This window comes from Acinonyx jubatus, chromosome B4, assembly GCF_027475565.1.
Source record: "Acinonyx jubatus isolate Ajub_Pintada_27869175 chromosome B4, VMU_Ajub_asm_v1.0, whole genome shotgun sequence".
In the NCBI taxonomy this organism is placed as follows: Eukaryota; Metazoa; Chordata; class Mammalia; order Carnivora; family Felidae; genus Acinonyx; species Acinonyx jubatus.
In genome coordinates this window covers 78,128,716-78,141,103 of record NC_069387.1, presented here as the reverse complement: position 1 = coordinate 78,141,103, position 12,388 = coordinate 78,128,716, and the positions used below count along the sequence as shown (strand labels likewise).

The 12,388-nt window shown below is 46.0% G+C and overlaps 1 protein-coding gene across 4 annotated transcripts; it reads right to left on the bottom strand.

The window, feature by feature from the left end:
- Positions 1-8,299: 8,299 nt before the first annotated feature.
- On the bottom strand, positions 8,300-11,663 carry PRR13 (proline rich 13). Of its 4 annotated transcripts, none has more exons than XM_027036318.2 (4): positions 11,546-11,663; positions 10,913-10,951; positions 10,187-10,551; positions 8,300-8,956 (listed from the first exon to the last, which is right to left on the bottom strand). In XM_027036318.2, the coding sequence occupies exons 2-4, from the start codon at positions 10,929-10,931 to the stop codon at positions 8,912-8,914; spliced, it is 429 nt and encodes a 142-aa protein (XP_026892119.1). In that variant the 5' UTR covers positions 10,932-10,951; positions 11,546-11,663; the 3' UTR covers positions 8,300-8,911. The 4 variants fall into 4 exon arrangements, with proteins under 4 accessions (XP_026892119.1, XP_026892121.1, XP_026892120.1 ...); XM_027036320.2 differs by lacking the exon at positions 11,546-11,663 and adding an exon at positions 11,445-11,468; XM_027036319.2 differs by lacking the exon at positions 11,546-11,663 and adding an exon at positions 11,360-11,382.
- Between the last annotated feature and the right edge of the window lie 725 nt (positions 11,664-12,388).

The following is a 12,388-nucleotide window of genomic DNA, read 5'->3' as shown; positions in this document are numbered from 1 at the left end:
GGGAAAGAGACCCCGGGGCGGGTGGAGGGCGGCGGAGGGCGGGCGGGCGGGCGGAGGGCGGGCGGGCGGGAGAGGGCGCAGGCTGCGGCTGCTCCGGCTGCTGCCTCTGCTGGTCTGGGAGGGGGACGGGGCGGAGCGGCCCGCTTTCAACCCCGCGCACCCTCCGACCCCGGAAGCGCTAACCGCCCCGGGGGCCGGCGAGGCGACTGCGTCGTCCAAACCTTCCCCACGCAATGCGGACGGCCTCCCTACAGCCTAGAGCGGCTCCGTGGACAGCGTCGGCACCAACGAGACAATACCTTGTAGCCGATGGCTAAGTCTATGATAGAGCGGCAGCGTAAGAACAGGGAGAAAGTTAGTGGCCCCTAGCGGAAAGATTGGAAATCCCAGGCGTGCGTACGGAGAGAGTTGGCAGTCGCCATGGATAAAGGGAGACAAGAGGGAAAAGGGATGGGTGAAGAGAATGAGAAGAGACGGGAAAAACCCAGTAGTCTATAGTGATACTTAAATAAAAGAAAGATTAAAAAAAAAACTAATTTGCCACATTGAAGGCAACTTTTACACTAGTTCCTTACTCTGAAAATTAGTAACTAAAAGCAAAGAATTAAGCATTTACTCTCTCTTAGGAAGAATGTAATTCATCCGTTAAGGGAAAATTCTTTTAAGAGTTCCATTTAATAAATGTAGAAAGAATGAAAGAGTTAGAAAATCACCATTCATTCTGCAACCCAAAATGAAATAATTCATTCAGGCCAGTCTCATCAAACATCAAAACTTTAAGTGAAAAGCTGTTAGGGGAGCAGGATATTATGGGGCCAAATATCACCACACACATAATTGACAAATCGCACGGGGGGGGGGGGGAGGGGAAGTAATCTAAAACGGAGGTATCTGATAATCACCATCTTATTCAAGTGATCAAACTTTGTATCACTAATCGCAGGATACCTGTTGACATTATGTGGTCCTTGATGAGATACAATAAATACATAGCATTATCTATTAAATATTCTTGTCAAAAGCGCTTAATCTAATCAACCTTTACCACTAATTTGCAACATACAGAAAATGTATGAGGAATAAAGGAGTAAGTTATATACTCACACTGCAAAAAGATAATCAGCAAATTCAGAATGTTGGACAGTTTGCAAGACAACTACCTCAGGCTCTTTAATAAGGCAATGTAATAGAAAAGAAGGAGGAAGAGGTGAAAGAAAAGAAATTTAAAAGGAAATAACAAATGTAAGGTATGGATCAGATCTTGTTTGTTTGCTTGTTTTTAAATAGCTACATTAAGACATTTTGGGGACAACTGAGGAAATTCAAACAAACTGAATATTAGCTAATATTAGGAAGTATTTTTAATCTTCTTGAGTGTGATCATGGAATTGTGGTTATGTAGGAGAAATGCTGTTTAGAAGGTGCATGATGAAGTATTTATTGAGCATGGGTCATGATGTATGCAACAGACTTTCAAATTGAAGCAAATATGGGAAAATGTTACCAATTGTTTAGTATGAGTGGTAGGTTTATGGATAATCACTGTACTGTTTGTAAACTTTTAAGAGATAATTTTTATAATAAAAATTGGAAACAATATGACGTGGAATGGAACAAGATTGGCAAAATGTTGATAATTACTGAGGCTAGGTGATGGGAATATAGGAGTTCATTAAACTGCTTTCTCTGTGTATGTCTGTAAATTTCCATGTTAAAACTTTCTATGAAAAACAAAACAAAACAGAGAAGAGCTCTGGCAGGGAATAAGACAAAATAAGAGAAGGAAATAAGAGAGAGCAAACCTCGTTCAAGTCCTTTAGATGTCAGTTCTGGCCTTAATATTAGTAAGTTTATTTTATTGGGCAACCCCAATTCAATGGAGTCATCTGAAGAAGAACAGCCTTCCAAAGTGGAAAATACAGCTTGGGTATTCCAGTGCCTTGGGGGCGGGGGACATTAGAAACAATGTGAGATAGAAATAAAAAGAAGTGGGGAGCCTGGGTGGCACAACTGGTTAAGCGTCAGGTCATGATCTCACAGTTTGTGAGTTCGAGCTCCATGTCGGGCTCACTGCTGTAGGCACAGAGTCAGCTTCAGATCCTCTATTCCCCTCTGTCTCTGTCCCTCCCCTGCTCTCGCTCAGGCTCTCTCTCTCAAAAATAAATAAAACATTTAAAGAAAGGAAATAAAAAGAAGTCTGCACTTGCAAAGGCAAGGGGCAGACCAAATACTGAGAGGAAAGGAAAACAAGAAAATGTTAGGACATAACATTTCAAAAAAAAATTTTTTTTAAGTTTTATTCATTTAAGTAATCTCTACATCCAGTGTGGGGCTTAAACTCACAATCCCAAGATCAAGAGTCACATGCTATTCCAACTGAGCCAGCCAGTTCCCAGGACAGTAACATTTCAAATCAAACTAAGGAACAGGCTTACTGAGAGGCCCAGGCAGAAGGTCAGATTAACCTCAAGATTTTGCATTAGGGTCATTTATATTCCAGGGACCCTGTGAGCTGGGGTGAAAGTGAGTGGCTATTCAAGCAGTCATCTCTGATGTGGAAGGCAAAACAAAGATCAAATACAAGTTGATAAAATAACATCATCCTTAGTATGGCTTCTCCTAGGACTGGGCAACAGTTGCAGTCAGCTTTGAAAGAGAAAGATGAGATGCATTTAATGGCAATACCTAATAGTTTTACAAATCAATAATTTTCTCTCAGAAAGGGAAAGAAGAGAGTGAGTTTGCCTTGAGCTACAAAACGACCTGATATAGGCAGATGATTCCAAAAAGACAGCAAACTAAAGACTCATCCCATGACTGGCAATCCCCCGAAGCTAAAGTGACAATTTTTTTACTATTTTTTTTTAATGTTTATTTTTTGAGACAGAGAGACAGAGACAGAGCGTGAGCAGGGGAGGGGCAGAGATAGAAGGAGACACAGAATCCGAAGCAGGCTCCAGGCTCTTAGTTGTCAGCACAGAGCCCAACAAGGGGCACGAACTCATGAACCGTGAGATCATGACCTGAGCTGGAGTCAGACACTTAACCGAATGAGCCGCCCAGGCGCCCCTAAAGTGTCAATGTGTATTTTATTTTTTTAAAGAGATTTTTAAAATGATTTTTTAAAAATATTTATCTTTGAGAGAAAGAGCATGAGTGGGGAAGGGGCAGAGAGCAAAGGAGACAGAGGATTCGAAGTGGGCTCTGCACTGAGAGCAGAGAGCCTTATGCGGAGCTCAAACCCATGAACCATGAGATCATGACCTGAGCCAAAGTTGAATGCTTAACCAACTGAGCCACCCAGGTGGCCCTCAATTTGTATTTTAGATCTCATGGGTTTCCTATCCTTTCCCATTGTCAATTGTGTGGAAACCTTGCTATACTTTGTTTATAGTAGGAAGAGAATGGCAGAATCCCAGATTCCCCTGGTGGACACAAGGTGGTGAAGTCATAAGATAAACACATTTGAGAACCACCATCTTTAGTGCTTTATATCATTGCACAAAACATTGCGCAAACCCAATGCTCTCAGGGGACAGGCAAGTTATGTAATTGGGAGAGAGAAGGCAACAGGAAGTTGCAATGAGAAGACTGGAGTGCACAGGATCCACCTATAAGGAATGACCACTACTCGAGGCCAGATTTTCTGCCTTCAGGAATGAGGACCCACTGTTGCTAGACTTTCGAGCTTGAAATCTAAATCTTTATTGAAAATGTCTGGGGACACCTGGGTGGTTCAGTCTGTAGAATATCCAACTCTTGATCTCAGAGTTGTGAGATCAAGCCCTACGTTGGGCATGGAGCCTACTTGGGGGGTGGGGGAGAGTCTGATATTTAGCACAGAATGGGCTCTCCACAAAAAGAAAAAGAAAAAGAGACAGACAGACAGACAGACGGATGGACAGACTCATAGCCAGATATAGCCATGGGCATCTGACTTTTCAACCTCAGTTGTTTTTGCTTTTTGTTTTGTTTTGTTTTAGTTTATTTTGAGAGAGAGAGAGTGCAGGAGGAGCAGAGAGAAAGGGAGAGAAAGAGAATCCCAAGCAGGCTCAGCACAGTCAGTGTGAGCCCGACGTGGGACTCAAACTCTACAAACCTTGAGATCATGAGCTGAGCTGAAATCAAGAGTCGGACACTCAACTGACTGAGCCACCCAGGCATCTCTCAACCTCGGTTTAAGATAAATGTACCAAAATGTTCACTGTAGCAGTTAAGTGTATAGCAAGACTGGAAACAATATAAAATCCCAACAATAAAAGATTGGATAAATTGGTGTTAAAAACAAGGTTGTATTCACTAGCACACTTCCACACATGCATGCACATATACACAGATGGAATCAACTCCGAGACAGACGGTTAAATGAGAAAAAGTTAGGTCCAAAAGAGGGCATAGAGTATGCTCCCATATAAAGTGGGGAGGAGGAAAATAGGAATGATGTAATAAAAGGGGGGCACTTGACTGTACACAGAATAGCTCTGGAAGTTTACAGAAGTATCTGGTAGTTGTGATTGGCTCTTTCTCTGGGAAGAAAGGAGAATCTTTTCACTCAATTTCCTATTAAAAATGTTACAATCTGGGGGCACCTGGGTGGGTCAGTTGGTTAAGTATCCAACTTCAGCTCAGATCACTGTTTGTGGGTTTGTGAGTTTAAGCCCTGTATTCGGCTCTGTGCTCTCTGTGCTCTCAGCGTGGAGCCTGCTTTAGATACTCTGTGCCCCTCTCTCTCTTTGCCCTCCCTGCTCACACACTCTCTCTCAAAAACAAATAAACATTTTTTCAAAAATGTTACAATCTGGGGGCCCTGGCTGGCTCAGTTGGTGGGGCATGCAACTTTTGATCTCTGGGTCATGAGTTCCGGTCCCAGGCTGGGCATAGAACTTACTTTAAAAAATTAAATCAATTTTAAAAGATAAAACAAAAAAGTTACAATCTTTTTCTCAAGTACATGTATTGCTTTCAGCTTTTAAAAAGTTAGTAATGGGGCGCCTGGGTGGCTCAGTCGGTTGAGCGTCCGACTTCAGCTCAGGTCACGATCTCGCGGTCCGTGAGTTCGAGCCCCGCATCAGGCTCTGGGCTGATGGCTCAGAGACTGGAGCCTGCTTCCGATTCTGTGTCTCCCTCTCTCTCTGCCCCTCCCCCATTCATGCTCTATCTCTCTCTGTCTCAAAAATAAATGAATGTTAAAAAAAATTTTTTTTTTTTTAAATAAAGTTAGTAAATTTCGGGGGCACCTCAGTGGCTCAGTCAGTTAAGCATCCAACTCCTGATTTCGGCATAGGTCGTAATATCACAGTTTATTCGGATTGAGCCCCACCTGAGGCTCTGAGCTGAGAGAGCCTGCTTGGGATTCTGTCTCTCTCTCCCTCTCTCTCTGCCCCTCCCATGCTCTCTCTCTCTCTCTCTCAAAACAAACTTTTTAAAAAAGTTTTTTAAAAAGTTGATAAATTTTTGAGAAATAACAAAACAATAGTAAGGCACTGTGCGTATGGCTTAGAAATGCCAGGATGGGGAGATGTGCTCTCTATGGTTAAGAGTGGGGAGAAAGGGGGGCGCCTGGGTGGCTCAGTCGGTTGAGCGTCCGACTTCAGCTCGGGTCACGATCTCGCGGTCCGTGAGTTCGAGCCCCGCGTCGGGCTCTGGGCTGATGGCTCAGAGCCTGGAGCCTGCTTCCGATTCTGTGTCTCCCTCTCTCTCTGCCCCTCCCCTGTTCATGCTCTATCTCTCTCTGTCTCAAAAATAAATAAATGTTAAAAAAAAAATTAAAAAAAAAAAGAGTGGGGAGAAAGGGGGCACCTGAACGGTTCCATCGGTTAAGCCTCCAACTTCGGCTCAGGTCATGATCTCTTGGTTCATGGATTTGAGCACCGCATTGGGCTTCAGATCCTCTGTCTCCCTCTCTCTCTGTCCCTTCCCCACTAGCACTCCCTCTCTCTCTCTCTCTCTCAAAAATAAACATTAGGGGCACCTGGGTGGCTCAGCTGGTTAAGTGTCTGATTTCAGCTAAGGTCATGATCTCGTGATTTGTGAGTTCGAGCCCTAGGTGGGGCTCTGTGATGACAGCTCAGGTTCTGGAACCTGCTTGGGATTCTGTGTCTCCCTCTCTCTCTGCCCCTCCCCTACTCGCACTCTGTCTCTCAAAAATGAATAAACGTTAAAAAAATTTTTTTTAATAAAATAAATAAACATTAAAAAATAGTGGGGTGTTGGGGCGCCTGTGTGGCTCCGTTGGTTAAGTGTCTGACTTCGGCTCAGGTCATGATCTCATGGTTCGTGGGTTCGGGCCCGCATTGGGCTCTGTGCTGAACTCTTGCTCAGAGCCTGGAACCTGCTTCAGATTCTGTGTCTCCTTCTCTCTCTGCCCCTCCTCCACTTGTGCTCTGTCTCACTCTGTCTTTCAAAAATAAATAAATGTAAAAAAAAAAAAAAAACAGTAACAGTGGGGTGCCTGGTGGCTCACTCTGTTAAGCGTGCAACTTCAGCTCAGGTCATGATCTCATGGTTCATAGGTTCAGGTCCCATCGGGCTCTGTGCTGACAGCTCAGAGCTTGGAGCCTGCTTTCGATTCTGTGTCTCTCTGCCCCTCCTCCGTTCATGCTCTTTCTCAAAATAAACATTAAAAAAAAAGAGAAAGAGTGGGAGAGAAAAGGAGTCAGTGAGTTTCCTAATTTCACGATTTCTTTTTGTGTTTTCCCCTTCTAGCCACTGCTGTGTTTCTCCTTATTTCTAGTTTGTCAACATCTGTTTCTCTTCACCCCACAATCCCCCTGTGTCCATATCTCCCTTCTCCTCAAAAAAGAAGAGCTGATGAATACTGAAAACTTGATTTCAGCTCAGGTCATGATCCTAGGATCATGGGATCGAGCCCCGAGTCAGGCTCCACGCTGAGGCTTAGGATCCTCTCTCTCCTTCTCTCTCTGCCCCTCTCCTGTGCATGCACATGCTCTCTCCCTTTAAATGAGGGGCTCTCTGCCCCTCATTTCCTGCATGGTGACTCAGGCTCAAGAACTAAACTTTCATTCTACCCCCATTTTTTTTTTTTTAATGTTTATTTATTTTGACAGAGAGAAGGCAGAGAGCAAGCATGGAGAAGAGGCAGAGAGAGAGGGAGAAAGAGAATCCCAAGCAGGCTCTGTGCTGTGAGCACAGAGCCCACCTCAGAGCTCAGTCCCACAACCATGAGATAATGACCTGAGCCCAAATTAAGGGTTGGACACTCAGCTGATCGAGCCACCCAGGCATCCCTCATCCTACCCCTTTTTACAACTCTGTGCCTCTGTAAAACTGTTTCTTCTGCTTGGAATCCATTGGGTTAAGAGCACAGACTCAGGAGCCAGACTGCCTGAGTTTGAATCCTGACAGAACCATTTCCTGCGTCAGTTTTCTTTACTTACAAAATGGGAACAATGGTACCTACCTCATAGAGTTGCTGTGAAGATTCTAGAAGTTATAAACATAAGGCACACAATAAATGCTCAGTGTTAGCTGGTACTTTTTACCAACTGGGCAACTCCTAATTTTTCTGAGGCCCAGCCTGGATCTAGTTCATTTTCCCAGTGGCACTGTCACTCCTTCCTTTGTTCTCTCACTGCTTGGTCCATGTCTCTATTGTGGTCCTTTTTACTGTATTATAATAACCTATTTACGTGTCCATCTGTTCCATTAGATCTTGCGAATCATGAAAGGCAGGAACTGTAGCTTCAGCACCCAGAACACAGTATTTCCTCAATAAACAATTTTCCAGGAAACCAATCTAGTCCCACTGGGAGACCTGTGATTCCCAAACATGCTATGGAATTCTGTGACTCTGTACCTAAGCACACATGCCTTTCCCAACCCCTCTCCCCACTCCACTTGGAAAATCCACTCTTTCATTTTTTTTCGACTCATCCTTTCCATGCTCCAGGCCCAAGAGGCAGTTGAAATGTCACTTTTCCTGACAGGGAAAAGGGCCCCATCCTTGAGGGTCTTACTCAATAGATTTGGGGCAAAACTCTAAATCATTCTGATAGCTGATGGGCAGCCAGGGTTAAGAACCTCTGTAGCAGATATGAAAACTTAAGCTAAAGACCTATTTCTGTTCGTTGAAGGGAAGACAGTAAAGATTCATACCAGTAGACTGAACCAATTCTGAAGGTTCTTCTCACTTAAGAAACATAGAGACAGTATGGCGTCTTCTTCACTGATGCTCTAGTTCCTGGATATAAAACTGATACACTTTGGAGGATCTAAGGAAGGGCAGCAAAAGTGGTAGAATGTGCTGGGCCCAACCAAGGTAATGGCACGGGTGAACAGAGACAAGGAAAAACAGCTTTATTTGCACTGAGAGTTGGAGAATAAGAAGGACCTGAGCCAGCCTACCAAGCTAAGGAGTGAGATTAGGTTCCAAATGGACTCCACCTCCCAGCAGCCTTCCAGTTAGTACGATCAATAAAGGCCTGATGGGAAATGTATTTGCCACTAAATTACCAAAGTGTGCCAGCCACCTTACAAAAACAGTACAGTTTCTTTTTCGCTGTAATTAAATTTCCACAACACCTCCCAACTACAAGTATTACAAAACCACATTTTACAGATCTTAAACTTGTCTTCAGCACTTAGCTCAAAGGTCTCATCATCCTCAAAAAATAGTCCTGCTAAACTCATCAGCTAAAAGTTCTATCCCAGTAGTGAGAAGAAGGTCTTTGCTAGCCCATGGGAATTCTTTTCCCATTTTCCCTAGCCAGTTAGGGCTGAACAGAAGAGGAAGGCTCAGATTGTAGGGGCTGGGGGGGGGGGGGGGGGGGGGGAGGGGAAGGTGAGCGAGGAAGGGCACAAGAGCTAATTTTCCCCAGTAACAAGATGGCATCTGAAGCTTGATGGGAGAGCAGAACTGGAGAGGCTTGAGGGAAGGGTCCAGGCCCTGTATTCAGTCAGAGTCACTGCTGGAAGAGGAGGAGGAGGAGGAGGAATGCTGTAATGGGAAAGGGGAAAGGAGACAGCATCAGATCCAATAAGCATTGATCACTCCATGGGACATTCTTTGGTGCTCTACCCCTCCACCCAGCACCCCCTTGCTTCCTAAGAAGGTCAGCAGTTTTGAAACAGACTGTCTCTTAAACAGCAAAAGCAAACATTTCTTTCAGCAGTGAACATATAATAATGGATTAAACCTTCCTAAATCATTGCACAGAACTTAATATTGCATTTGGAGCATATTTCCAACTTTCTTTACCTGACTCAATGCCTTGGCAAGGAATAAATACAGGCACTAGCATAGCATAGTGCTAAGAGACAGCTGCTACTTTACAAATGCTTACTGATCGGTCACATGGAAAGTTCTTGTAGCTATGATTCTAAGACAAGTGAGTAGAAACAGCAGCTGTGTGCCCAACTATCTTTTCTTTTTCCTAAGCCCCAAATGGGAGAAAGTGAGGAAGGTGGGAGAGAAGGTGGAGAGAGTACTAGTCAAGATTCTTTACATGTGTACTCCCATCAACTGTCATCAAAAACACTTTTGAGTCTCTCTGGGGTAATTTTTCCCCCCAATTCAATCTCATCTTTCCTTCTCCTCAAGCTTCCACCAAAGACCTAGATCCAGGAGGTAGTGCCCAAAGCCCCAAGGCAAATAAATAAACACTAGGCAGAAAAAGGTAAACTAAGGCCTCCTCAAGATCCAGGTTGGTTTTGTCCTTCCAGAGTTGTCCTGAGAGCTATTTGCTGCTTAACACTCTTCTAGAAGGAAGATACTTCACCTTGGGGCTGTGCACGAAATTTTTATCTGAGGCTGAGAGTCACTGAGAGTCCTGCTGGGTGGTAGGACAAAAAGGCCCATGTAATTAGCACAACACCTTGTGAACACTGAAGGTGGATGTATCTAAGTTGCTAAAAGCATCTGGGGTGGGGTGGGGTGGGGGGGAGCAAAAGTTCTGGGACAGAGAAAGACAGACAGGAAGGGCTTTAGATTCCAATATCTATGTCTAAGGCTCAACCTAGCCCTCCCTGATAGAAGGTCCAATTAGCCTAATATTCCAAGATTATCAGATTCTTACCAGTGGGAATCCTTTACAAAGAAGAACCATCTACCAGAGCCACATAATGGCTGCTTCACGTCCTCAGACTGCAAATCCCCCTTACCCATTCCTGCCAGCCTAGTCCCTCTGAGGGGGCACCCCTTCCTAGCCAGACTCCAGAGGGCACTGACCTTGCCATGTTTGTGGTGTTTGTGCATCTTTTTATGAGCTTTCTTCATTTTCTTCCGCATCTTCTTGTCCATCACCATTCCTGGTGCTACCATGCCAGGTGCCAAGGGATTCACAGGAGGCATGCCAGGAGCAGGTGGTGGGTAGGGAGGTGGGTAGGGACCTAGGGGTTGGCATCCTGGATACCCTGGTTGTGGCACAGGATGAGGGGGCCCACCGGGGGGAAAAGCTGGATTCCCCTGGGGAGCTTCTGGAGGAGTTGGAAAGGGGCCTGGAGGATAGGCAGGATTTACAGGCGGTGGGTGGGCAGGATTGGAACCTCCAGGGTACCCAAGGTTAGGAGGATATGGATTTGGCCCTGGTGGTCCTGGTGGAAGAAGCAAAGAATAAATTAAGATCAGAATTGCTCAGACCCTCTGGCAACAAATGCCTACAAAAGAAGGTGAGAAACACCGTTTCTCACTCAATACTTAGAGGGAAAAGCAAAGGTGAGGAAGGAGAACGGGGCGTAGGGGAGACAAAGCTGCGCAGGAGACAAAGGTTAAGGACTGACAGGACTGGGGGGAAAGGGAGACCGTGAACTCTAAGGAAAGACCATTGGTCAGCTATGGTTTAAGGACTGCTTTTGCGGTGGAGAGAGGCGGAGGAAAAACTGACACAAAAACTTCCTGTTGTGGGTTTCATAAGAAAAGGGGTGGGGGTGAGAGAAGAGATCCCCAAACACCTACCGGCATTGGGATTCCACATGTTCAGGTGTTTCCTCCAGCCTGAGGAGAAAGAAATGAAGGCAAAAAGCTGACGGCGCAGAGGTGGGAAAGGGATTTTGAGCCTGAGGCCAAACCCAACGCGTCTAGCCCTACAGTAGACTCAGAACTACCAGGACCTCTACATAAATGGTTTTTTTCCACCCGTTCCTTCTCCTACCTATTCTTTTCCCTAGTTTTCTAACTACAGGAATTTAGCTTCCAGGACCCCTCCACCTTCTACTACCTCTGACTGCAGCTGGAGGTCTCTAACTCCTCAGGAGAAGGGCAGAGTCCGCGAATCTCACCGTCGTCATCCCTCACCACCCTTTCCGTGGTGACTTTAACCACCCACAGCCTACGGAAGGACCTTAAGTTTACAGGCGCCAGCTCGGAGGGGGAGGGACTCAGGACCACCCCACCAGTCCTCACCCCCAGGCTAAGAGAAGGACCCGCCTCCCGGCGAAAGGGCAGGAGGCTCAGCAAAATCCTCTGCCGCTTACAAATGTAGACACACCCCCTTCCACATTAACAAGAGTAAATGGAGGTCCTGGCTCCTAGCTGCGGAGGGACCCCTGACCCAGAGACGGGAAAGGAGGAACCCAGATGCCCGGTCACCTTTACGCCACCGCCTGGGCTTGACTCATCTCGGCTCTCACTTCCTGGTCACCCCCAACCCCAGGCTTCAGCACCCGCCTCTGCTACCGCCTAATTGGTAATTACGTGATCTTTTAGCGTTAGTGATTGGAGAACACACGCATCAATCACTCTAGCCCTAACTAGGCTAGAGGACAACCGTTGCAATAGGGGCGGAACCGGGCTGCCCCGGCGGAGGCGGGTGTAGAGGAGCGGGCCGGCCGGAAATCCCTGGGGGCGGGGCCAAGAAAGACCGGGGAGGCGGAGGAGCGAGTTTCTGGGCAAAGTCCCTCCAGAGGCTTTGAAGAAACTCAGCCCATGCCCTCTGAGCTCCCAGTCCAAAGGGTGCGACACCTTGTAAGGTGAATAATACACCATGGTAAGTACTGTAACACGAATGTAGAGCATGTAATAAAGGGCGGGGAGCTGCTGAGGCTCAGCCCCAAGCCTTAATTTCGCCACCTTCCTCCTAGCTGCCGTGGGAAGTAAAGAAACGTGCTTGGGCGAAATACAGAGATTACCTAATCCCTCCTTGGAGTCCCTATTTTAGGTGCATAGCTCTGCTACCTGTCGAATTGGATAAAACAGATAAAACAAGTCATCTTCCCCACCCTACCCCCCCCCCCCGCCCGTAAGTAAGCTCAATGCCAAATGTGGGGCTTGAACTCACGACCTTGAGATCAAGAGTGGCATGCTCTTGGGGGCGCCTAGCTGGCTTAGTGGAAAGAACATGCGACTCTTGATCTCTGGGTCCTGAGTTTGAGCCCCAAGTAGGCTGTAGAGATTACTCAAATAAATAAAGGAATAACTTAAAAAAGGGGGGGG

Coding starts and splice junctions, on each gene's coding strand:
- PRR13 (XM_027036318.2), bottom strand. Junction 8,957..10,186: donor AACACCACAAACATGGCAAG/GTCAGTGCCCTC, acceptor TTCCCATTACAG/CATTCCTCCTCCTCCTCCTC.